The 25,419-nt window shown below is 38.1% G+C and overlaps 1 protein-coding gene across 1 annotated transcript in view; it reads right to left on the bottom strand.

The window, feature by feature from the left end:
• Window positions 1-24,768, bottom strand: part of LOC143030164 (polycystin-1-like protein 2) — a 138,037-nt gene extending 113,269 nt beyond the window's left edge. Inside the window, exons 1-4 of the mRNA XM_076193326.1 lie at window positions 24,574-24,768; window positions 24,073-24,179; window positions 17,520-17,634; window positions 7,607-7,742 (exon numbers count right to left, since the gene is read on the bottom strand). Coding sequence (XP_076049441.1) covers window positions 7,607-7,742; window positions 17,520-17,634; window positions 24,073-24,144 — 323 coding nt within the window. The 5' untranslated portion in view covers window positions 24,145-24,179; window positions 24,574-24,768. The remainder of the gene's footprint in view (window positions 1-7,606; window positions 7,743-17,519; window positions 17,635-24,072; window positions 24,180-24,573) is intronic.
• Window positions 24,769-25,419: the final 651 nt, after the last annotated feature.

The raw sequence follows: 25,419 nt of genomic DNA, 5'->3' as shown, positions 1-25,419 counted from the left end.
CTCCAGATGGGGCAGGGGACACCCCTTCAACAAGGGGTGGGAAACCTCTGCACAGGAAGGTTCAGAAGTATTACAAATTCCTAGTTGAGAAGAAAGACCATTAGGTTTCATAGTAACAGTTTTACACTGAGGCTTGGGTTCAGTGTTAACAGAAGAATTCATATTAGCATTTCTATTTCTATTGCCTTCTACAGTTGGCTGATCCACTTTACTATTTGTTTTAACAACATCACTGTATCTTTTGGAGTTACTTAATAGTCTTTTAGTATGTCCTACACTTATATGTTCTGCATGAGCTTTTAGTAGTATTTCCTGTTCCTTCTTATAAATTACAGTTCTTATCTCTGGCATCATGCTCTTCTTTACAATTTATACAAACTGTTGGGCGGGAACAATCCCCATGCTCAGGCTGAGCACATATCAAACACACTTTGTCTCTTGCACACCTGCGGGAAGGATGGCCAAAACCATAGCAGTTAAAGCACTGAAGGGGACGGGGCTTAAACTGCTTCACATAAACAATCTCTTTTTCTATCTCTACATAATGAGGTAGATCTTCACCAGAAAGACTTAGGATAATCATAGAAGAACGAGGGATTTTAGCAACCTTCCAAACATTAGTTGGGCACATTTCTAAAATTTCTTCTTCATCAAAGTCATACAGATCTCTATTAAAAATTACCCCTTTGGCATAACTAAAGGTAGTGGGGTTTGACTTCCTTAATGTCGGATTTCTGTTTCAAGTTAAGCACCATGGCAGCTTGTTCATAAGATTTTACATGAATTAGGAAGGAATTTCTTCCAAATCGTGATACCTGGGAGTTATTCAAATTACCAGAGCCAAGGTGACTCTTCAAGAATCTTCTAAACTCGAACAAGTTAGCACATTCTTTTGCAAGAGTGACAATAAGCCACTTAGCTGGATTGAGAGGCCTCTGCACACTTTCCTTCCTTTCCTCTACCAGCTTTTCTGGATAAAAGATATCCAGGTTTGGTGGCACTCTAGCAACAAGTTGGGCCGAAGATTCATTCTCATTGCAATTATTATAATCCAAGCAGGCAGCAGCTGCATCCTGATTAGAAAGAAATGAGATCCACACTAGCCAAGCTTTAAAGTTGTCAGTTAGTTTAACTCTGATCTCTTTAATTTGTCCAAATTTACGGAACTTTTCATATAAGTCTGTATAACTCTTATCAAGAGAGACATACTTTAAATGTAAGATTCTATGACTATTAGGGGCAGTATTTGATTGATTGATTTTACCGAAGTCCTTTTTCAAGCCGGAGTCATCAACTGGGGTTTTTATTTTTGCTGAGTCAATAGCATCAACATTAGAATTGGCAACATTAGGAGAGGGATCGGGGGGTTTAGGAGGAGGATCAGGTAGTGGTGGGGGTTTAGAATAGTCAGTCTGAACAGACGCCATGATCGTGTATATCTATGAGGCCACACCATATATTAAGAAAGAATGGGAAATGCATAGAAGGAGATACTGCAGTTGCCTGATGCCACAAGCAATAAAAGAAAAGTCTCTGCAGAGTCGGGAGGTTCCAGAAACGACTATTTACACATGCAGGGCCTCTGAGGTGAGTTGGAGACTTTGTCAACCCGGGCCGGGGTTTGTCCTCTTTTGTTTTGTCCCATTTAGGATGGGTCCAGCGTAGTCACTCTGCATGTGTACTGGATAGGGAGAAAGGAAGTCGGTAGCCTAGTACCTGCCTCGCAAACATGCATTCCCCAGTCGGTGAGCTTTCGGCCCTCGCAGGGAGTAGTGACCTCGCGGTATACATCCCCACTTGACTGGGTTCAGACATGTAGCTTGGGAGCCACCAAGATACCAGAACCTTCCTTAACAAGTATTAGAGAAAGATGGTGAAAAAGGAGAGTAGGGTAGCAAATATGAAGAATATGGATAGGGGAGTTCACAAAGCAAAAGGGTGAGGGACCCCCTATCCACTACCCCCCCCCAAAAAAAAAAAAAAAAAAATCTTTTCTTTTGGCTCAGTTTTCATCTGGTAGCTCGGGGCTGACCTCTCCAGTATGGTTGCACCTGGCTGGCACAGCTCAGCCCGTCCTTACTACACGGAAGCCCCCCCCCACTACACCAAAGTACTGGGCCTCGGGGGGGTGACCTGCTTTTGTATCTTTCTGCATCCAGTTTGTTCTTAAAATTTTGTACAGTTTTAGCACTCACTGTTTCCTCATTCAGTTTGTTCCAGATATCTATCACTCTGTGTGGGAAGCTATTCTTTTTCAGATCTCTTCTGTAACTGTCCTTCTTAAGTGTCTTCTTGTGTCCTCTTTGTTTTTTTTCTGTCCCAGTTTAGTAAGTCGTCTATCAAGAATTTCCATCCCTTTCATAATTCTGTAGATGGTGAGCAAATTACCTCTTTCTCTTCTTTGTTCCAGGGTTGGTAGATTTATTGTATTTACCTAGTTGTATTTTATGGGAAGGGGAGCTATGCTCGTGGTGTCCCGTCTTCATATCTCATTTTATCTAAACTATTTTCAAATTCATGTATTGTTTTTGCACACACCACTTTCTCATCTAACTTGTTCCAACTGTCTATTACTCTGTGAGGAAAGGTGTTCTGTTTCTTATCTCTTCTGTAGCTGTCTTTCTTGATTTTTTTTTTCCGTGTCCTCTTGTATTTCTATCATCCCATTTTATCAGATTCTCTCTATCAATAATTTCTATGCCTTTCATGATTCTGTAAATAGCTGTCAAATCTCCTCTCTTCTTTGCTCTAGTGTCTGTAGTTCAAGTTTTGCTAGTCTCTCTTCATATGATAGTTTTGAGAGTGTTGGTGCCAATTTTGTAATTGCTCTTTGTATTCTTTCAATTTTTTTTTTATACATTTTTTTGTACTTGGTGACCACATCGTTGCAGCATATTCCAATCTTGGTCTTATCAGAGTGATTAGAATTTTCTTCATCCAGGTATGTAAATGCCACTTTAATTGTTATTATATTATAAGTTTCTCCAAAAATCTTATTTATATGTTTCTCAGGTGACATATTATTCATAACAATGACTCCCAGGTCCTTCTCATTTTCTACCTTTTTTATTCCTTCTCCCAATTTATATGATCCTGTTATTCTGTTTTTGCTTTTTCCAAATTCCATTATACTACACTTTTTAGTGTTGAACTCCATCTTCCACTTCCTACTCCATTCCCATACTTTATTTAGATCACTCTGTAGTGACTCACAATCTTCTTCCGTGTTCACTTTTTTTTAATAGTTTTGCATCATCTGCAAAGAAGCTCATATAACTTTCAATTTCTTCATCCATATCATTAATATATATAGCAAGCATTATTGGGGCCAGAACTGTTCCTTGTGGAACACTGCTTATTACGTCATCCCATTTTGAGTGTTTGTCTCTTATCACTACTCTCATTTTTCTTTCTTGCAAAAAGTCTTCCATCCATTTAAGCAGTTTGCCCTGTATTCCTCCTTCAGTTTCTAATTTCTTAAGCAACTTCTTATGTGGTACTTTGTCAAAAGCTTTTTTTAGGTCTAGAAATGCACAATCAGCCCATCCATCTCTTTCTTGTATTATATCTATTAGCCTTAAATTGAAACATATTAAATTAGTGACACATGATCGTCCTTGTCCGAATCCAAATTGCTTTGGATTTAGCACGCTGTTTTTTTTTTTCTAAATATTTTACCCATTTACTTTTGATAATTCTTTCAAAAATTTTTGCTATTGTACTTGTTAGAGAGACTGGTCTATAGTTGATAGGCTCTTCTTTATTACCTCCTTTATATATAGGTACTATATTTGCTTTTTTCCAATCTTCTGGAACTTTTCCTTCTTTCAAGGAACTATTTATTATGCTATGTATTTTGTCTGCCAGTTCATTTCTGTATTCTTTCAAAATCCAGTTTGCTATTTCATCTGGTCCATGCGATTTTCTAACATCAAGATTACTCAAGTGTTTCATTATTTCATTCTTTGTTACTTCTATTTCTTTCATAGGGGGGACTTTCTCTTTCCATTCGATCTCTTCTGGTTGTATATTCTCCCTTGTAAACACTGATTTCAAATGCTTGTTCATAATTTCCGCTATTTCTGTTTCCTCTGTGTACTCTACTCCTCCTTGTCTTAATTTCTATAAATTTTGTTTGCTTTTCAGTTTGTTGTTTACAAATCTGTAGAATAGATTTGGTTGATCTTTACATTTTTCTATGACATCTTTTTCATATTTTCTCTTTTCCTCTCTGCACGCTTGTACATATTCATTTCTATAACAAGTATATATTTTCCATTTTTCAGGTCTTTTGTCTTTCTTCAATTTGGTCAAAGCTTTGTCTCTTTTGTCTTTTAACACTCTACAACTTTTGTTGTACCAGCACTTTACATATTCTTTTTCTTGTTTTTGTCTTGGGACATACTTTTCCACTCCTTTTTTATAAATTTTTGTCAAAATATTCCATTTCTCTTCTACTGTTGTATCTTTGTGTATTCTTTCCCAGTTTTCATTTTGAAAGAATTCTCTTATTTTATCAAAATTTGTTTTTTCATACATCAATCTTCCTTTTCTATATTGTTCATTTCTTTTCATGTATTTTTTCTCATTTAGTTCTAGTTCTATCAATATGTGGTCACTTTTACTTATTGGTGCCTGGTATTCTATCTTTTCCACTATTTCAAGTTCTGATGTGATTATTAGGTCTAGTCTCGATGGTTCTTCTTAATTTCTATACCTAGTGTTCTCTTTAATCCATTGTGTCATTGTGTGGTCAATAATCATCTCAAGTAGAACATTTCCCCATGAGTCTTCTTCACCCTTTACGGTCATCTCTTCCCAGCAGATTTTTTTGCAATTAAAGTCGCCCATCATAACTATTCTTCCTCCATCTTCCATTATCTTGTTTAATGTTATTCTTGTGTCTTCTAACATACTTTTATGTTCACTCTCTTCCCACGAGGCTGTTTTTGGGGGCACGTAGTTTATTACAAACTTTCTGCTCTTCTTATCTCTGTCTTCTACTTCTATCATAATCATCTCTACTCTATTCTTTCCATATGTGACACTCTTCACGTTTATATCCTTCTTAGTCAGGAACATAACTCCACTCCCTTGTTTTATCTCTCTGTTTCTAATCCAATAATTATATGCATTGTGTCCTATGCTGTTGGGTGGTAGTGGACCTTTTAATTTTGTCTCTACAATTCCCATTATGTCCGGTTCTTTTTCCTTCAGATACTCGTTCAGTTCATTCAGTCCTGTTATTAATCCATCTATATTTGTGTAGGACACTCTTAACTTTCTGTTATTTCCATTGTATTTTCCGTTTCTTTTTTGTTTCTCTATGTTATGGTCCATTTCCTCAATTTCATATTCACTACTCTCCAGTAGAATTCTTCTTTTTCCGACTACGTTCTGGTCTCGTTTTTTCTTTAGCTTCTTTCCTTTTCGTTTTTTCTTTAGCTTCTTTCCTTTTCATTTTTTCTTCCTCTCTTTCCTCTTTATTCATTTCTCTTTTTATCCATACCTTTTTATATTGTTCACTTGCTGCTAGCTTCCCTGTTTTTGCTAAGATATTCTCTGCTGTTGTTTGTGATCTGAATTTAATCTTAATTGGTCTGGTCTTATCTGTACTATATTTTCCGAGCCTAAACATCTCTTCGATTTGTTTCATTATTTCAGGTTCATCTTCCTGAACTAATTCTAGTAAACTGCTTACTTTTTCTTTTTCCTCACTGATTCTTGAAGTTCTATCTAGGTTATGTTTCTCTTCCATTCCCAATATAATTATACATTTCTTTTTATCTGCTAAGTCTCTTACTATATTCTCCTTCTGTCTCATCACTTTGATAACTGAGTCTTCAGTTTGTTCTTTCATTTGTTGTTTAATTATATCAGTAAATGCAACTTTACTGTTTTCCTGGATTTTTCTCCAACCCTGTGCTTCTTTTGCTATGGCCTCTTTATTCTCTTTATTATTCCTTTTTAATTCTTCATTCTCCTCTTCTACTTCTTTTAACTGTCTTTTTAATTCTTCTATTTCATTAGTTAAATTTTTGTTTGCCTTCTCTAGTTCTTCCAATCTTTCAACTCTCTGCGCAATATTGGTTACGTTACCGAACCTAGCTTCCCAATGTTCGATCATCTTATCAAGTTTCTCCTCTAGTCTTGTCAATCAGGGGAGGTTGGTAGCCCCCCCCCCCACCCTCATTAAATCCCTGGAAATTATTATCCTCACCTTCCATTGTGCTGTTCCTATCTATATTTCTAATCTTTACAATTTTGTTAATCCCATCACCAGAATCATCGGTCCTTCGTTTGTTTACAAGACGTCTGGGCTCTTGGGCCAAGTCCTGCCCTTCCTCATTTCCTTCCATTTCCCTCAGTAATCCCTCCCCTTCTCCTTTTTCCTCACTTTCCTATGACACCACGAGTTATCCCCTTCCCTGTAAATACAATAGGTGCTTCCTTTGCGTTGAGGTCCACGAATATTTCACTTTTTCTTCAGAACTCTAATCCTCACTGTCCATCCGACAAAAGTGTGTGTGTGTGTGTGTGTTAATATGTGTATAAGATATTATGGCAAAGAGGAAGTGGCTAAAGAATGTTAGTAAGAAAAGAAGCTATAGTAAGGAAGAACACTTTGAACTCTATCTTGCTTTGGAACAGTGAGTGCTGAGTCACCTCAAATGTGAGATATTTACATCATACTAATATTATGAGTGAGGTCCCTATGCAAGGTCAACGGCTGATTTGGAATTGGAAAAATTTGAAGCTGGTGCAGAACAAATTCCACTAAAGTTGTTCAAGCAATAGCTGAGTTTTCCAGTTGAGTCTGTTAGTGAAGTATTGACCAAAATTTTTTAGATTATCAGATGAAAGATTGTGTCGAACAGAGGAGAGAATCCGAGTCTCACTGGCACTGGAATACACTAAATTTTGAATAAATGATCTTGGAGATCTTATCTTGGAGATCAAACTAAAGAACTTATTCTTGTAAAGCCCAGTGCAAACCAGTCCATGACTCCAGCAATAAAATTTTGTAATACAAAGTACACTTCCTACAAACCTAACCACACTTGCACAGAACTTTGCAAGTCTTTTTATCTCATCGACTCTATGGGTAACCACAAATGACAAGGACACACTTGCTTTTCGGCAGATTGTGAAAATAAAGAAGCTAGACCACGGTTGTTGCTGGCATCAACTGTGGACTGGTTTTTGTTGGGCCATTGCACTATTATATATGGGATAGTCCTCGCTCTCCCCTGCATAGAATATTACAGTAACTACACATTCTATACAGCTGATATTCTAAGAAGTTTAGTAACATTCCTACATTCTTGGTCACTTATCATTCTTTTATGATCAGAGATCCATTCCGCAAAGAATGCTGATCAATTTGAACTTGCAGTATCCCTCCAGTCCGCCATTCTCTTTAAATCTCTACTTTACCATACCTATGGCTCCTCCCCTTGCATTTTTTTTTTCCCGCAAGGACAAAATCAATGTTTATTGCTGACATAATACTACATTGTTCTCTCTTCCCATCTTTCAAATATCACAGAAAAATATATTGAGAGTACTAAAAACGATATGCAGAGAGAGAACTATCATTACTTACGAAAGTTCTCTAGATTGGAGATCACTGAGGTCCTCCTTCGTGAACTCGGCGCCTTCATTCAGAGATGCAATTCCCACAAAGAACCTTCCTGTTCTGCTCTGAACGTAAGAATCGTTAAGTAAGAGGTCGCGCACACCTGAAATAATAAGACAGCCAGCATATTACTCTCACCCCTTAAAACATGTACATCCTTAACTCTTCCTACTATTTTCCTAGTTATCACCTTACAGTCCATTAACGGCCTATCTACCACCATTCCATCCACCACCCTCTCCCATGTATAGTTATGCTTGACTTTCTTCCTAAACACTGTATTTGCTACCATCAGCTCTTTCTAGACACATCACCATCAACTCTCCACTATGATTTTTTTCCTGGAACTCCACACTATCCAACCATTCCATCTATTGGCTCATTTCCTACCCTAGCATTAAGGTCTACCAATACAAATAAATTGACATTTCTCCCTAAGCACTCTATACTCATTTAAATCTATCCAAAAAGCCTCACTTTCCTCTACACTCTCCTCTCTACCAAGTCCATTTACACTTACAAAGACTCACATCTCCTTTCCCAGTTTCACCTACATCCACATTAACTTTAAAGAAAACCCTTTCCATTCTACCACCCACCACATGTTTACCTATCATTTCATTTACTAGTATAGCCACTCCTTATCTTCTTCATCCTCTCTCCACTCCTGACACCCCCCAACTACACTCCCAAACTCAAACTTGCCCCCTTTCAACTTATTTCTCTCAGTGCCAACACATACATCTTCTCACAAACATACTGCCCATCTCATCCCATTTACTAGATCTGTACCACATCCATACACATTAAAAGACCCAAACCTTATGGTTCTTGTTGGAAAACTCCTCAACCCTCTTATGCCTTTGCTTTTTTTTTTTTTTTTCTTTTCTTTTCTTTTCTTAAGGAATGTCCCCTTTGGAGCTACAGGGAGAAGGATGCCTAATCCTATGCCTGTTCCGCTTTATACTGTATTTAACACCTCAAGTGGGAACACTGGCGCTTTTCCCCTACCACAGGGTTCAGTAAAATAAGTAAATGAATATTCAGACAAGTTGGACAGGGCAGTAACAAGAGTGGAGGACAGCATAATGGAAGGACAGTCACAGTATAATAAAGTACAGCCATTATCCGAGTTACGACCTAGATAGGTTCTGACCAACCAGTCTTAAGTCCGATCCTATTCAAAATGGCCGACACGAGGGTTCTACTCTAGGATACATGATATCAATCTGTTGCATTTTTAAGTAACTTTCTATTGAATACTTGTAAATACATGCTGTTTTCTGTATATTTATCAATGCTTTTTAGTTTCATTTTTATATATATTTTTTTTTTTTTTTAATACTGTACTGTATTTCAGTATATATACGAATGTAGGTACTGTATGTATATACTATACCTGTATACACACACACACGTATTAAATATAACCTTGCTTACCATTTTTAAGTTTTTTAAATTGTAGTTTCCTTTTAATAATTTTTTCTTAATTCTTCAATTGTTGTATGTACTCTAAATATATGTGAATTTTAAGATCTATTTTTTCTCATCCATTTCAATCCATTCTAAGTGTAAGATATAGGTACAGTACATTTATCTTTGTGTACAGCATTGAGTAAAAGCTGCAACGACTGCAACAGCACTGTAGGAGAGAAGCCAAATGCAGAGTATGGGATCCAATGTATTTAATGTTGCGCCCAGCAGGGCTTCTCCCGAAATAACATAGTGGACTTTTTTAAGGCTATCGACTCACAAGGGGGTCATTAAGCCTGGTGTGAAGCTGTTTAGTCTCTATTTTTTTTTTTTTTTTAACACCAGTTCCATGTTCATTTCTCCCCACAAGCTCGGGTTATATAAGGAGTCAGATGTTTGTCCACTATGTTATTTCTGAAGAAGCCCTGGTGGGTCAAACATTAAATACATTGGATCCCATACTCTGCGTTTGGCTTCTCTCCTACAGTTGTATACAGTATTGTTTTCAGTTGCTTAGTTGTTAATATGATATGGTAAGTTAAAGAAAGAAAATACATATTATAGTGTATTCGTATTAAACTCATAATAGGCATCAGCTAGACGTGGTCATAAGTACGTAAATATCCTTCATCCATAATTTATCAAACTCTTCCACAAATGCCTTAGCTGCAGGCACATCACTGCTAGCAGCCTCACCTTTCAACAACACGTGGTGAACCTGGTAACGCTCTTGAAAGCAACGAAACCACCCAGCACTCACTATGAACTCATGTGAAGCGTATTCTTCACCTGCACATTCTTTCAACATGTGAAATTAACTTGTAGCCTTACTTTACACTGCTTGCAACGTCACTCTCACATTTCATGCCTATTATCTTCCAACCACGTGTATAGCAACTTTTCCATCTCTGCCATAACTGCCGTACGCAATGCCGGTTGCCACAACTATCTTAAGCGCTGTGCTGCCAGACATGTACAGTAAACTCATAATAGGCATCTGCTAGATGTGGTCGTAACTCTCGTACGTCGTAACTTGGATAGTGACTGTATATCATTTCTCTATGAATAAAGATTTCCTCTACCAAAGATAAAACGTGTGGCTCTGGTCCATGAGGGCTCCCTGTACAGACCCTTAAGTATCAGCTGCATGGTATTGAGCAGCTTTTAATGCCACAATAACATACAGCCAATACCCCAGACTATAGATGAAACAAAAATATATATATATATATATATATATATATATATATATATATATATATATATATATATATATATATATATATATATATATATATATATATACAGTGGCCACGAAAAGTTTGGGTGCAAAATTATATGCGCCCCAACTTTCCCCTAAACTCAAAACATGCGAAAAATACAACTTTCCACCCAAACTTTTCGCTATTTTTCAATGCTAGCGTTTGTACCCGTATTTAGCTGAGACAATACACACTATTTGGCAACTCTGTTTAGGCGCACTCGATGTCACATGGAGTCAGTTTCTAAACATCTCTCACGGAGAGTACGTAGTCTTATTTTTGTGGTGGTCTCTGTTTTTGTGCCTTGATATCTCCTTAATGGGAAGTGGTAAAGAACTGGAGACACAGTTGTTACAATCATAACCCTCTATAAGGAGGGTTATAAGTGTAAAGATATTGCTACTCGTGTGGGAATTGGAGTGCGTCAAGTGCAAAAGTGGACCAAGAAATTTCGAGACGAAGGAAGTGACATCATTCGTACTCCAAAGCATCGCTCTGGTCGGCCAAGGAAGATATCAAATCGTACTTCTACAGTTCTAACTGCCTCCTAATAACCGTAGGAGGCAGTTAGAACTGTAGAAGTACGATTTGATATCTTCCTTGGCCGACCAGAGCGATGCTTTGGAGTACGAATGATGTCACTTCCTTCGTCTCGAAATTTCTTGGTCCACTTTTGCACTTGACGCACTCCAATTCCCACACGAGTAGCAATATCTTTACACTTATAACCCTCCTTATAGAGGGTTATGATTGTAACAACTGTCTCTTTCCAGCTCTTTACCACTTCCCATTACGGAGATATCAAGGCACAAAAACAGAGACCACCGCAAAAAAAAGACTACTCTCCGTGAGAGATGTTTAGAAACTGACTCCATGTGACATCGAGTGTGCCTAAACAGAGTTGCCAAATAGTGTGTATTGTCTCGGCTAAATACGGGTACAAACGCTAGCATTGAAAAATAGCGAAAAGTTTGGGTGGAAAGTTGTATTTTTCGCATGTTTTGAGTTTAGGGGAAAGTTGGGGCGCCTATAACTTTGCGGCCAAACTTTTCGCGGCCACTGTATATACAATTTTTTTTTTTTTTTTTTTTTTTTTTTTTTTTTTTTTAATCTCGTCCAAATTTGTTCAGATATTAAATATTTAGTATATAAAAACAGGTGCAAGTATGTTATTCATCCCTCCACATATGTGCATCTATCTTATTCAAAGAGGCATTAGACAAGAGTATAAATATAAACAAGTAATTGACCATATAAAGTCACTGTCAGATGCTGCAAGCCTGCAACAAGTGTAGTTACTGTATATGGGCCAGTATGGCTATTGGCTGGCTACCTTACAAAATTTACCTTTTATCTTAGCATACTCTTCCAAGATTAAACACTCCAATTTCCCATAGTGACCCTGGATGTTGCCTAAACACAGATCCGCCACTTGGACAGTGGAAAAGGGGTTAACATAGTAATGGGGGGAAACTGTTGTACTCCCCGCCACCCATCAAGGCTCAGAGCTAACTTTCTACCTGACTTTTTGCTCGCTATCCCTTAACTTTAACCTACAATCATACATAAGTCCTTGAGATGCATATACATACATACATATACCAAGGCTTTTTCCCCCTTACAAGGGGGGTAGCCAAAAAAGAAAAGGCATAAAATCATTCCCACCCATTCCATCCCTGAATACACTTCACATCCCTCCACCCTCCCTCTTTTCTTGGCACCTCCTGGATGATGGGTCATCCCTGCACCTTGTCCACTGCCCTGGGTCAGAAGCAGTGTCGCAAGACACAGCACATTCACAGCAAGGCCGCTTCATTAAATCGGGGACCGCCCCCCCTCCATCCCCCCATTGCATAAAAGGAGAAGACGGGGAGAAATCCCTTCAGGCTGTGTCAAATTTTGCTCACACATACTACCTCACCCCCTATCCCCCCACCCATTCCACCTCATGCATCACAACATCATCCATATACAATCATTCTCCATTCACCCGACTTCTGTCCTCTCCCATCCTTCTTCAACAGACATTCCCCTCTTCCCCAAAGCCCCCTTCACCCCATCCATCCACCTCATCCTAGGATGTCCCCTCATGTTCACTCCCTTCACATATGCCTTCCATACCTCTTTTATTAGTCTTTCTTCACTCATTCTTTCCATGTGTCCAAACCATCCTAATACTCTTTCATCAACCCTATCTCCCAACTCCCTTTCCACCCCTGTTCTCCTCCTCACCTCCTCATTTCTCACTCTATCTAGCCTAGTAACCCCCATCATACTTCTCAGACACCTCATCTCAAACACATTCAAACTCCTTCTCTTCTTCTCTTATGTTCCATGTTTCTGCCCCATACAGTGCTGTTGGCTTCATACAGTCTCCTCTTAGCATCCATTCTCAAATGTCTATTCCTCATTACACTCTTTAATCCACCAAGGCATTTACTCGCTTCTCTCAATCTACATTCTACCTCCACCTTCACTCCACCTTTTCCTGCCACATTTGCACCCAAGTATCTAAAACTATCCACTTCCTCCAGTCGCTCTCCCTTAATGCTCACTTCCAGATTACTGCCACTTTCACCCCTTGTACATCTCATCACCTTACTTTTATCCACATTTATCTTTAGCTTTCTTCTATTACATACTCTCCCAAACTCTGTCACCAACTTCCTCAATCCCTCCTCCGATCCTGCCACAAGCGCAGTGTCGTCCGCAAACAACAGCTGGCTCACCTCCCACTTTTCTCCATTTTCTTTAACCATCTCCAATCTATGACCCACTACCCTTGCATTTACCTCTCGCACTTCCCCACCCATGTATAAGTTGAACAGCCAGGGCGACATAATGCATCCTTGACGAAGTCCCACCTTTACCTCGAACCACTCACTCTCTCCATTTCTAATCCTGACACAAGCTCTACTACTCTCATAAAACTCTTGACAGCTCCTAGCAGCTTTCCTCCTATCCCATATATCTGCAGTACCTCCCACAGTGCCTTTCTGTCTACCCTATCGTAAGCCTTTTCCAGATCCATAAAAGCCCAAAAAACATCCTTCCCCTTTCCTATAGCTTTCTCACATATTTGTCTTACCACAAAGATCTGATCTACACAACCTCTACCCGTCAATCCACTGTTCCTCACCAATTACTCCCTCTGTTCCTCTCCTAATCCTCTCAATCAAGATCCTCCCATAAGCCTTCCCAACTACACTTAACAAGCTGATCCCTCTGAAACTACTACATTCACACTTGTCCCCCTTTCCCTTGTAAAGAGGAACTATACAGGCACTCCTCCAGCACTCTACCCTCTCTTAAACAAACATTAAATAACCTCACCAGCCAGTCAACCATCACTGCACCTCTTTTTTTTTTTTAGACATTCTGCATGGCATCCATCCAGACCAGGTGCCTTACTTGCTTTCATCATCTTAACAACTGCCTTCACTTCATCCTTCCTTATTTCTCCTCCATTTTCCTCACTCATCACTCATTTTCTTCGCATTTCCCACTGCAGCTATCTTTCCCTCCCTATCCTCCTTCACATTTAGCAACTCCCTAAAATATTCTGACCATCTTCCCCTTACTTCCTTCTCTTCCATTATCATCTCTCCATCTGCACCTTTTACCTTTTCTTCTCTACTTGATTCGCCTCCTCTTCCTCTCTTAATTTCTTTCCAAAACATCTTTTTATTACTTTCAAAATTTTCTGTCATACTCTTACCCCATTTCACATCTGCTCTCCTCTTTGCCTCCTTTACCTTTTGCTTTACTTCTCTTTTCTTTTCTTTGTACCTCTCATATGACTCCCTCGTCCTATTTTGTAACCAATCTGTGAAAGCTCCCTTCTTCTCTTCTACAAACTTCTTTGTTTCCTCATCCCACCATTCACTACCCTTCCTTCTATTTTCTCCTGTCCTTGTTCCACACACCATCTTTGCACACTTTGTGACTCCCTCCTTGAACCATCCCTATTCCTCCTCCACACCTAGCTCTACTCTATCCTTCACTCCCTCCCACTCCTCCTTCAGCTTCTTTTTGTACTCCTTCTCCTTTTCATTCAAAGAGTTCACTCTAAGAACCTCCCTACCTTTTGTCCCTTTCCTCTTTCTTCATCTATCCTATATATATATATTATATACAGTATATATATATGCACAATTATATATATATATATATATATATATTATATACAGTATATATATATGCACAATTAAATATATATATATATTTATATATATATACATATATATATATATATATATATATATATAGTATATATATATATATGTATATATATATATATGCACAAATACTATATATATATATATATATATATATATATATATATATATTTATATTTAGAGAAGTTTTCCAAAGAGGAAACAAAGATGAATGACAAATGGAACATATTTAAAGAAAAGTACAAGGAGGGAATTGATAAATATGTACCAAAGAAGAAGCAAAAGGAGATATATATAAAGTGTTGGTATAATAAAAGGTGCAGTGAGGCTAAAGACAGAAGAGACAAAGCCTGGAAAAGATGGGCAAAAAAAAAAAAAAAAAAAAAAAAAAAAAAAAAAAAAAAAAAAAAAAACATCCAAATGGCAAACATATATAAAACTTAGGAACGAATATGTGAATATACACAGGAAAGAAAAAAGAAACTATGAAAAAGATATTATAGACAAATGTAAGGATCAACCTAAGTATTTCAGCGGCTTTGACCCATCGTTTTTCGCTCATATTTCCGAAATAACCATTCACATCAGTATGATATATTAGCACAGCCTAATTCACACCCGGCCATAATTTTTGACGTTAGAGTGCATTTACAAGTGTATTTAATTACGGCGTTTACTCTTGATATTAAGTGTGTCGTAGCCGACACCCGTGAAGTAAATCGAATAGGTGAAGTCGTGACGTCATCACAAACTACCTCGTGTATCCCAACTTCACTTGTTCGATTTACTTCACGGGTGTCGGCTACGACACACACAACATCAAGAGTAAACACCGTAATTAAATACACTTGTGAATACACTATAATGTCAAAAATTATGGCCGGGTGTGAATTAGGCTGTGCTAATATACCATGCTGATGTGAATGATTATTTCGGAAATATGAGCGAAAAACGATGGGTCAAAGCCGCTGAAATACTTAGTAGTCTTTTACAGATATGTAAATGATGAATTAAAAGAAAACACAAAATTGTAAAAATGTGTGAAGGACATAAAGAATATATAGATGACATAGAAATGGCTGAAGTTATGATCAGATATTTTAGGACGCTTTTTACAATTGAGAGCTCATAAATTTGGGAAGATGGACAAGGAGAAAGATCCCCTAAAATGAAAGAAATAAAGGTAACACAGAAAGAAATTAGAGACCAAATAAAAAACCTAGATCTTAGGAAATCACATGGACTGGATGGGATTGCAAATTGGATACTGAAAGAGTGTATAGATGAACTAACAGACAAATTTTTACAAGATAATAGACTTTTCACTCAAAGAAGGAAAGGTACTGCAAGATTGGAAAAATGCAAACATCGTACCAATATATAAAGGAGGAAACAAAGAAGATCCCACAAACTTCAGACTAGTATCCCTTACAAGCACAGAAGCAAAAATATGTGAATAGGTTATCAGGAGCAAATGGATCAAACACTTGGAAGAGAATAAAATATTAAACCCTAAACAATTTGGCTTTAGAAGTGAAAGATCGTGTACCACAAACTTAATATGTTTTTACTCAAGATTAATAGAGATACTACAGGAGATGGCTGGGCAGATTGCACCTTCTTGGACTTGCAGAAGGCTTTTGACAAAGTACCACATAAAAAACTAATAAGAAAAATTTAAATAATAGGAGGAATACAAGGTAAGCTACTGGAATGGATGAAAGATTTCTTAATTGGGAGAAAATTGAGAGTGGCACTTAGGCTCTGTATTGGCTCCTTTAATGTTTGCCATATACATAAATGATATGGATGAGGGAGTGAACTGTTACATGAACTTCTTTGCTGATGATGCCAAATTACTCAAGAGAGACATGAGATAACTGCAGATTGCTACAAGAAGACCTGGACAAAACATGGGAATGGAGTCATTAAGAAATGTAGTATAATGGAATTTGGAAAAAGCAAAAATGGAATATCGGGTCAATATAAAATTGGTACCAAGGAAGTCAAAAAAGTCAACTCAGAAAGGGACCTGGGAGTGATTATCTCAAGTGACTTGCCACCTGATAAACATGTCAATAAATTAGTTGGAGAGACTTTTAACTTATTAAGATCAATGAAAGTGGCCTTTGACTCATGGCTGAAGAAATGGTAAAAAATAAGAAAAAAAAAAAATATGGAGTATGCTGCAACACTATGGGCACCTAGTACTACAAAAAAAATGAAATTGGAAAGAATACAAAGAGCAGTGACAAAAATGGCACCTACACTCTCAAATTTGACATACGAACAAAAATTGAAGAAATTACATCTACCAACACTGGAACAGAGAAGAGAAAGAGGTGATTTGCTGACCATTTACAGAATTATGAAAGGGATGGAAGTTCTTGATAGAGACGACTTATTAAGATGGGACAGAAGAGAAACAAGAGGACATGAGAAAAAGCTAAAGAAGGACAGTTACAGAAGAGATTTGAAAAAGAATAGCTTCCCACACAAGAGTGATTGATGTCTGGAACAAACTAAATGACAAAACAGTGAGTGCCAAAACTATACAAGATTTTAAGAACAAACTGGATGCGGAGAGATACGAAAACAGATCACTACGAGCATAGCTCTCTTCCCGTAAAATACAACTATGTAAATATATATACATATTAATCATGAAGAACCCAGTCGGAATAAAAGGAAACTTAGAAGAACGTATAACTTCTATATTTCAGGGCTATGGCTATTGGCCGAAATATAGAAGTTATACTTTCTTCTAAGTTTCCTTTTATTCCGACTATGGGTTCTTTGTGATTATTATTTACAAATGTGCTACTACATTATGTCTGATATATATATATATATATATATATATATATATACAGTATGAATATTAATACACACACACACACACATAAATATATATAGTATATATATTCCTATCAGTTAGCTTACTGGGAGTTTACTTTTATTATTCACCTTTATTGGTGAGCGGTACATCTGTCAGAAGCTTGATAAGAGGATTATTCTCAGGTAGGGGGAGCTTTTCGTAGTCCACCATGATTATCATCCGGTCTTCTACCTCAGCATTTACCTTTTAATGACAGGAAAAAATATATTTATATTTTGTAGTAATAATAACAATAACAAGTTATAGTAATGATAATAATAATAACAATAATATTACTGGTGATAATGATAGTAATGAATATGATAACAATAATAGAAACAACAAAGACGGAAGTAATAACGATAATACATATATATCAATGGCTTTTTTTCCCTTACAGGGGAGGTAGCCAAAGTCAGTCATAAATCCCCACATACTCCACTCCCACTCACCAGCCCTCCCTCCTTCCCTCTTTTCTTGGCTCCTCCTGGATGATGGGTCATCCCTGCATTTTGCCCACTGCTCTGCGTCAGAAGCAGTGTCGCAAGACACAGCACATCCACAGCAATGCTGCTTCATTTAATTGGCAGCTCCCTCTCTCTCCGTCCCCTCAGAAAAAGAGAAGACGGGGAGAAATCCCTTTAGAGTGAAAATACCATTCACACATACTCCCTCACCACCCATTTCCTTCTATGCATCACGGCATCATTCATACAAAACCATTCTCCACTCACCCCTATCTTCTGTCTTCTCCCTTCCTTCCTCAACAGACATTCCCCTCTTTCTCAATGCCCCTTTTACCCCATCCATCCATCTCATCCTTGGTCACCCCCTCATTTTCACTTCCTCCACCTCTACCTTCCAATTCATATCTTAGTTCTAGTACATATACCAAAGGCTTTTGGTATATGTACTAGAACTAAGATATTAATTGGAATACATAACTTTAGACATAGTTACAAAAGTTGGAACATGTACAGAAGAGAGACAAATGCTGAAGCCATAACTAAATAGTGTATACTATGCTTTCAAATGTCCTGATCTAATGAAACAAAAAGAATAGTTATGAGACTTCGATTTCATTCCCTTCGAGTACATTTGGTGTACTCATGTACCACTTTTTAGGATGTTCCTATCAATGTGTACAAATACTTCTTTCTCATTCTCATTCCAGTTATCATTTGCCCAATACATCATAAGATCCCTTCATATAACCTTTAATTCCCAGATAATAAAAATGATATATATGGTTTAACGTCACACACTCCCCCCTATTGGGAGGCTAGGATGGTGCCTCTCACAGAGGGTTTTGGTTCAACTTCACTGGTGGCAGGATTCGAACTACCCTCACCTCGACCTTCACAGCAAGTAACAACACCCTAACCCGCTCAGCCAGCGAACTTCCATAATAATAAAATAAAAAATGTTTATGGATTTGGAGAAGTCTTATGATAGGGTAGACAAGAAGGCATTGCAGATTAGGGGATTAGGGGAAAGCTGTTTAAGGCACTTAAGAGATTTTACAATATCAATAAAACTTTTGTTAGGATTGGGAATGGAGAGAGCGAGTGGATTGAGGTGAAGGTTAAGCTGCATCAGAGGTGTGTCATGTCGTCATGGCTGTTCAAATAGTATATGGATTGGGTGGCATGGGAGGTAAAGGCGATGATGATGGGCAGGGGTTTGGAGATGGTTAGAGATATCGATGCAACTCGAAAAAAAGACGTGCTTTTCTTAAAAAAAATTTTTTATAAAAAATAAAACATTAAAAAAACACGGATATCTATTTTTTTTTTTGTATTTTCCAGATAGACCATGATTAATTTGTGTATACCTTATTGTATATCTTATTTTATGTGTATGTTTAACCATTCATGGCAAGGAAATTTGGAGTGTTTAATCTTTGAAGATTATACTAAGAGTAAACTTTGCAAGGTAGCCATATTGGCCCATATACAGTATCCACACTTGTTGCAGCATCGGAGTCCTGAATAAAAAGGTCAATTACTTGTTTATTTGTATACTGTATCTGATGTCTCTTTGGATAAGGTAGATACGCATATGTGGAGGGATGAATCAAGTACTTACACCCGTTTTCATATATTTGATATTTAATATCTGAACAAATTTGGACACGTAAAAAAAAAAAAAAAAAAAATTAACTTGCAAAAAAAAAAAAAAAAAAAAAAGTTTTCTTTGCATCACTAGTTAGAGATATTGGAGGGAAGTGGGAAGTGAGGCAGTTGTTTACGGATGATACTGCCCTTGTAGCGGTGTCAGAAGAGGGTCTAAGATAGTGACAGAGTTAGGAAAGGTATGTGATAGGAGAAAGATGGAGGTAAATATGGGTAAAAGCAAGGTGGTGAGATGTACAAGGGGAGAGGGGGCAGCAAGTTGGAAGTAAGTCTTAGAAGAGAGATGCTGGAGGAGGTGCATAGGTATTTGAGGTTGCAAGTGACAGGAAATTGAGGAGTTGGGGTAGAGTTAAACTGCAGAGTGAGAGAAGCAAGTAAATACCTAGGCAGATTGAACAGTATCATGAGAAATAGGCATCTGGGAATGGATGCAAAGAAAAGATTATATGATGGGGTAATTTTGTCCACAACACCATATGGGGTGGAGACTTGGAATGAGAGATATGAAGAAGTTGTTTAAATGCATTTGAGATGAACTATATTGCTTCATTCTTTCTGTTGAGCTGCCCCACCACCCTCCTTCAGGACTGGCAACATATCATCAACATAACGACAGCACAGTTATCCGGGCAGATATCACCATGCAGCACACTGAGGAAAAAGTCCTAACCACAGTGCCACCATCTTTGAAATGTGGGAATGTCAGGTTAATGAGGGTAAGGGATAGAGTAGATAGGGCATCTAACCTATATCATGCAAGAAACAAGGCGATTGTGTGATCAGGGAGAAGATTGTGGCCTTTTGTCACCAGGGGTTTCTGGAAGTGGAAAGACATGTAATGCCTGACTCATTGCCGTGGTTCCCATGGTTCACTCCCAGTGCACCATATTTGGTACCTAGAGATTTCTGGGATACAGTAGGAGAGACGGAAACCTCAACCTCGTGATGGGGTTCTTATGGTCCACTCAGTGTACCGCATAATTCTATTTTAAGTCAGGATCAAACAATCTCATCATTGATGATGAACCTAGAGAGGACTAAAAAATGGCAGAAATAAAATACCTGTTTCCGAGTCTTTTTTTTTTTTTTTTAATCCATCATATATGTGTATATATATATATATATATATATATATATATATATATATATATATATATATATATGTGTGTATATATATGGACTGGCTGGTGAGGTTATTTAATGTTTGCTGGGGAGAGGGTAGAGTGCCAGAGAACTGGAGGAGTGCCTGTATAGTTCCACTTCACAAGGGAAAAGGGGACAAGTGTGAATGTAGTAGTTTCAGAGGGAGTAATTGGTGAGGAACAGTGTGGATTTAGGATGGGTAGAGGTTGTGTAGATCAAATTTTTGTGGTAAGGCAAATATGTGAGAAAGCTATAGGAAAGGGTATTTTTTTGGGCTTTTATGGATCTGGAAAAGGCTTATGATAGGGTAGACAGGAAGGCAATGTGGGAGGTTTTGCAGATATACGGGATAGGAGGAAAGCTCCTAGCTGTCAAGAGTTTTTACGATAGTAGAGCTTGTTTCAGGATTAGAAATGGAGAGAGAGTGAGTGGTTCGAGGTAAAGGTGGGACTTCGTCAAGGATGCATTAGATCTCCCTGGCTGTTCAACTTATACATGGATGGGGTGGTGCGAGAGGTAAATGCAAGGGTAGTGGATCAGGGATTGGAGATGGTTAAAGAAAATGGAGAAAAGTGGGAGGTAAGCCAGCTGTTGTTTGCGGACGACACTGCGCTTGTGGCAGGATCGGAGGAGGGATTGAGGAAGTTGGTGATAGAGTTCAGGAGAGTGTGTGAAAGAAGAAAGCTGAAGATAAGTGTGGGTAAAAGTAAGGTGATGAGATGTACAAGGGGTGAAAGTGGCAGTAATCTGGAAGTGAGCATTAAGGGAGAGCGACTGGAGGAAGTGGATAGTTTTAGATACTTGGGTGCAAATGTGGCAGGAAAAGGTGGAGTGAAGGTGGAGGTAGAATGTAGATTGAGAGAAGCGAGTAAATGCCTTGGTGGATTAAAGAGTGTAATGAGGAATAGACATTTGGGAATGGATGCTAAGAGGAGACTGTATGAAGGAGTGATTGTGCCAACAGCACTGTATGGGGTAGAAACATGGAACATAAGAGAGGAAGAGAGGAGTTTGAATGTGTTTGAGATGAGGTGTCTGAGAAGTATGATAGGGGTTGAGGGGGGGGTCGCCAATTTAACGAAGCGGCCTTGCTGTGGATGTGCTGTGTCTTGCGACACTGCCTCTGACCCAGGGCAGTGGACAGGGTGCAGGGATAACCCTTCATCCAGGAAGTGCTAAGATAAGAGGGAGGGTGGAGGGGAATGGAGTTTATTTAGGGAAACAAACATTCTAGGGATTCACAATGACAAGGAGGGACAGATCCTAAATTGGGAGGAAGCCACTGTTTTATTCATGGAAGGACATTGAATCACTTTATATAACTAATCATAAAAAATAGGAAGAACATTGAATCACTTTATATAACTACATACATACATATACCAAGGCTTTTTCCCCCTTACAAGGGGGGTAGCCAAAAAGAAAAAGGCATAAAATCATTCCCACCCATTCCATCCCTGAATACACTCCACACCACTCCACCCTCCCTCAAATCTTAGCACCTCCTGAATGACGGGTCATCCCTGCACCTTGTCCACTGCCCTGGGTCAGAAGCAGTGTCGCAAGACACAGCACATCCACAGCAAGGCCGCTTCATTAAATCGGCGACCCCCTCTCTCCGTCCCCCCATTGCATAAAAGGAGAGGACGGGGAGAAATCCCTTGGGCTGCGTCAAAATTTGCTCACACATACTACCTCACTATCCACCCGCCCATTCCACCTCATGCAATCACATCATCCATATACAACCAATCTCCATTCACCCCTGTCTTCTGTCCTCTTCCGTCCTTCCTCAACAGACATTCCCCTCTTCCCCAAAGCCCCCTTCACCCCATCCATCCACCTCATCCTAGGACGTCCCCTCCCTCCACATCTGCCTTCCACACCTCTTTTACTAGTCTTTCTTCACTCATTCTTTCCATGTGTCCAAACCATCCTAATATTCTTTCATCAACCCTATCTCCCAGCTCCTTTTCCACCCCTGTTCTCCTCCTCACCTCCTCATTTCTCACTCTATCTAGCCTAGTAACCCCCATCATACTTCTCAGACACCTCATCTCAAACACATTCAAACTCCTTCTCTCTTCTTCTCTTATGTTCCATGTTTCTGCCCCATACAGTGCTGTTGGCACAATCACTCCTTCATACAGTCTCCTCTTCGCATCCATTCCCAAATGTCTATTCCTCATTACACTCTATAATCCACCAAGGCATTTACTCGCTTCTCTCAATCTACATTCTACCTCCACTTTCACTCCACTTTTCCCTGCCACATTTGCACCCAAGTATCTAAAACTATCCACTTCCTCCAGTCGCTCTCCCTTAATGCTCACTTCCAGTCTACTGCCACTTTCACCCCTTGTACATCTCATCACCTTACTTTTACCCACATTTATCTTTAGTTTTCTTCTATCACATACTCTCCCAAACTCTGCCACCAACTTCCTCAATCCCTCCTCCGATCCTGCCACAAGCGCAGTGTCGTCCGCAAACAACAGCTGGCTCACCTCCCACTTTTCTCCATTTTCTTTAACCATCTCCAATCCCTTGCATTTACCTCTTTATATAACTAATTACTTTATATAACTTTATATAACTAATTACTTTATATAACTAATCATAAAAAAGGAAGATCTTAAATAGACAACTGCCACAGCTACATTTGCCCTCCAGGAAAGGAAACTCGAAATTACCTGAATAAACATTTAGATCTATTTTCATTCTCATTCTTTTTTTTTTTTTTTACTATCCATATCTCTCACCATTACAATGTTGGTAATGTTGATATAGACGCAAGTCTCAGTCATCAAGCCCCCTGCCTGCCTGCCTTCTGAGCTGCGATATAAAAATCAATAGATTTATTCCTGAAAAGCGCTCAGTGGCAATAACCCCCTTCTTTGTAGACGATCACCCTTTCATTTTGCTACAGGCTTTTCTATTAAAAAGAATTTTTTTTTGCAAAAGTGGGCAACTGATATGGGTAGTCTATTCCTTTCTTTGAGAAAGCTTATCTGTGAAACAAGTTCGGAATAAATTCCTTTATGCATGTGTATATATGTATGTATGTGTATATATATATATATATATATATGCATCATGTATGTAAGGATGTATGTGTGTGTATGTATATATGCATGCATGTATGTATATACAGTATGTATGAATGTAAGTATATAATAATATTATAAATATATGTAACTATATATACTACATTAATGACTATGTAGGCTATGTACAGTGTATACATGCATGTATATTGTATGTATGTGTTTGTACGTACGTGCTAATATACACATCTATAAATTCATACGAGCTTTGCCTGGTGGACATTTAAGACAGCCTGTTTCAATTGAGCCTTACTTACCTCGATGTTAACGACAGCCGCTGTGCGCTCAACTAAGACTTCATGGTAGAAGATGGGCAAGGAAATTGCCATTTCTTCAGCTTCTTCAATGGTTACGTTCCGAGGTTCTGTGTAGTGGTATATTTATATAACATATCTGCACTTTTGAAAGATAAAATAGATTGTATTCACAACACAATAACTCCATAGTATGAACACAGCTTTTGACTATTCGTAAGTCTATTATACTGTAGTTCAAATACAAATTGAAAATATATTAGATTCATTTACCAAGATCATTTGAAGATCATGATTATGACTATGATAATGATTATCATATTGATATTTCATATTACATATAGATATGGCCACTTTCAGTCAGAATGTATTTCAGCTGGGTTAGATTTTAAACTGTTCAATTAAATTGCGACTGGATGATCGATGAATTTTTTGATAACATTAATACATACATACATATACATACATTTATTACATACCAGTAGCCGTAGTGCCAACACCTACCTAGTTAGTACTTGGTGTTCCAGTGATACAGCAGTGCTTCAATTAAATATAACTAAAAGTGTATCTATGGGAAGGGGAGTGCTTGTGCACACCCAAAATTATTATTTAGAACGTAAAAAGTGAGATATAGAAGGAAAGTGTTGACAAGTCGGAGGTTTCCCAGGGTGGTCTACCAGCATCGACAACCGCGTTTGACTGTATGAGTAAACTGTTACGCAGAAGCGCTTGATAGTGTGAAACCGAAGGAGAACATAAATCCTGATCATAGATCACCAAGAAGTACCAAAAGATTTATATTTTATAGTAGTAAAGATAGTAATTTTCTGGGTTTACGGGACATGAAACAAGGCTCTTTAGTAGAATTTTAGATATAGAGATGTGAGAAATATGAACGATGTATGGAGAAGAGAAACAAACGATTTATGGTAAACAAAAAATAACTTGAACAATGATATTGCTGTCTTGAAGGGAACCACCCCCGAAAACTCCTTGGACTCATATCTCGCTTCTGGCTCATTCAATTGCTTTGAAATTTCAATATACTGTTTGCCAATGTAAAATAATGCTATTCTGTAAGTTTCATCAAATTTGGGTGAATGATTGCTGCTACAAAAAAAAAAAGGTGTTTTTTTTTTTTTTTTTTTTTTTTTTTTTTTTTTTTTTTTTTTTTTTTTTTTAGTTTTATCATAGACTGGAAGTGAACATTAAGGGAGAGCGACTGGAGGAAGTTGATAGTTTTAGATACTTGGGTGCAAGTGTAGCAGGAAAAAGTGGAGTGAAGGTGGAGGTAGAATGTAGATTGAGAGAAGCGAGTAAATGCCTTGGTGGATTATAGAGTGTAATGAG

This window comes from Oratosquilla oratoria, chromosome 12 (assembly GCF_046742065.1).
Source record: "Oratosquilla oratoria isolate Oo_2021 chromosome 12, ASM4674206v1, whole genome shotgun sequence".
NCBI lineage: Eukaryota > Metazoa > Arthropoda > Malacostraca > Stomatopoda > Squillidae > Oratosquilla > Oratosquilla oratoria.
This window is presented reverse-complemented; position numbering and strand designations above follow the sequence as displayed.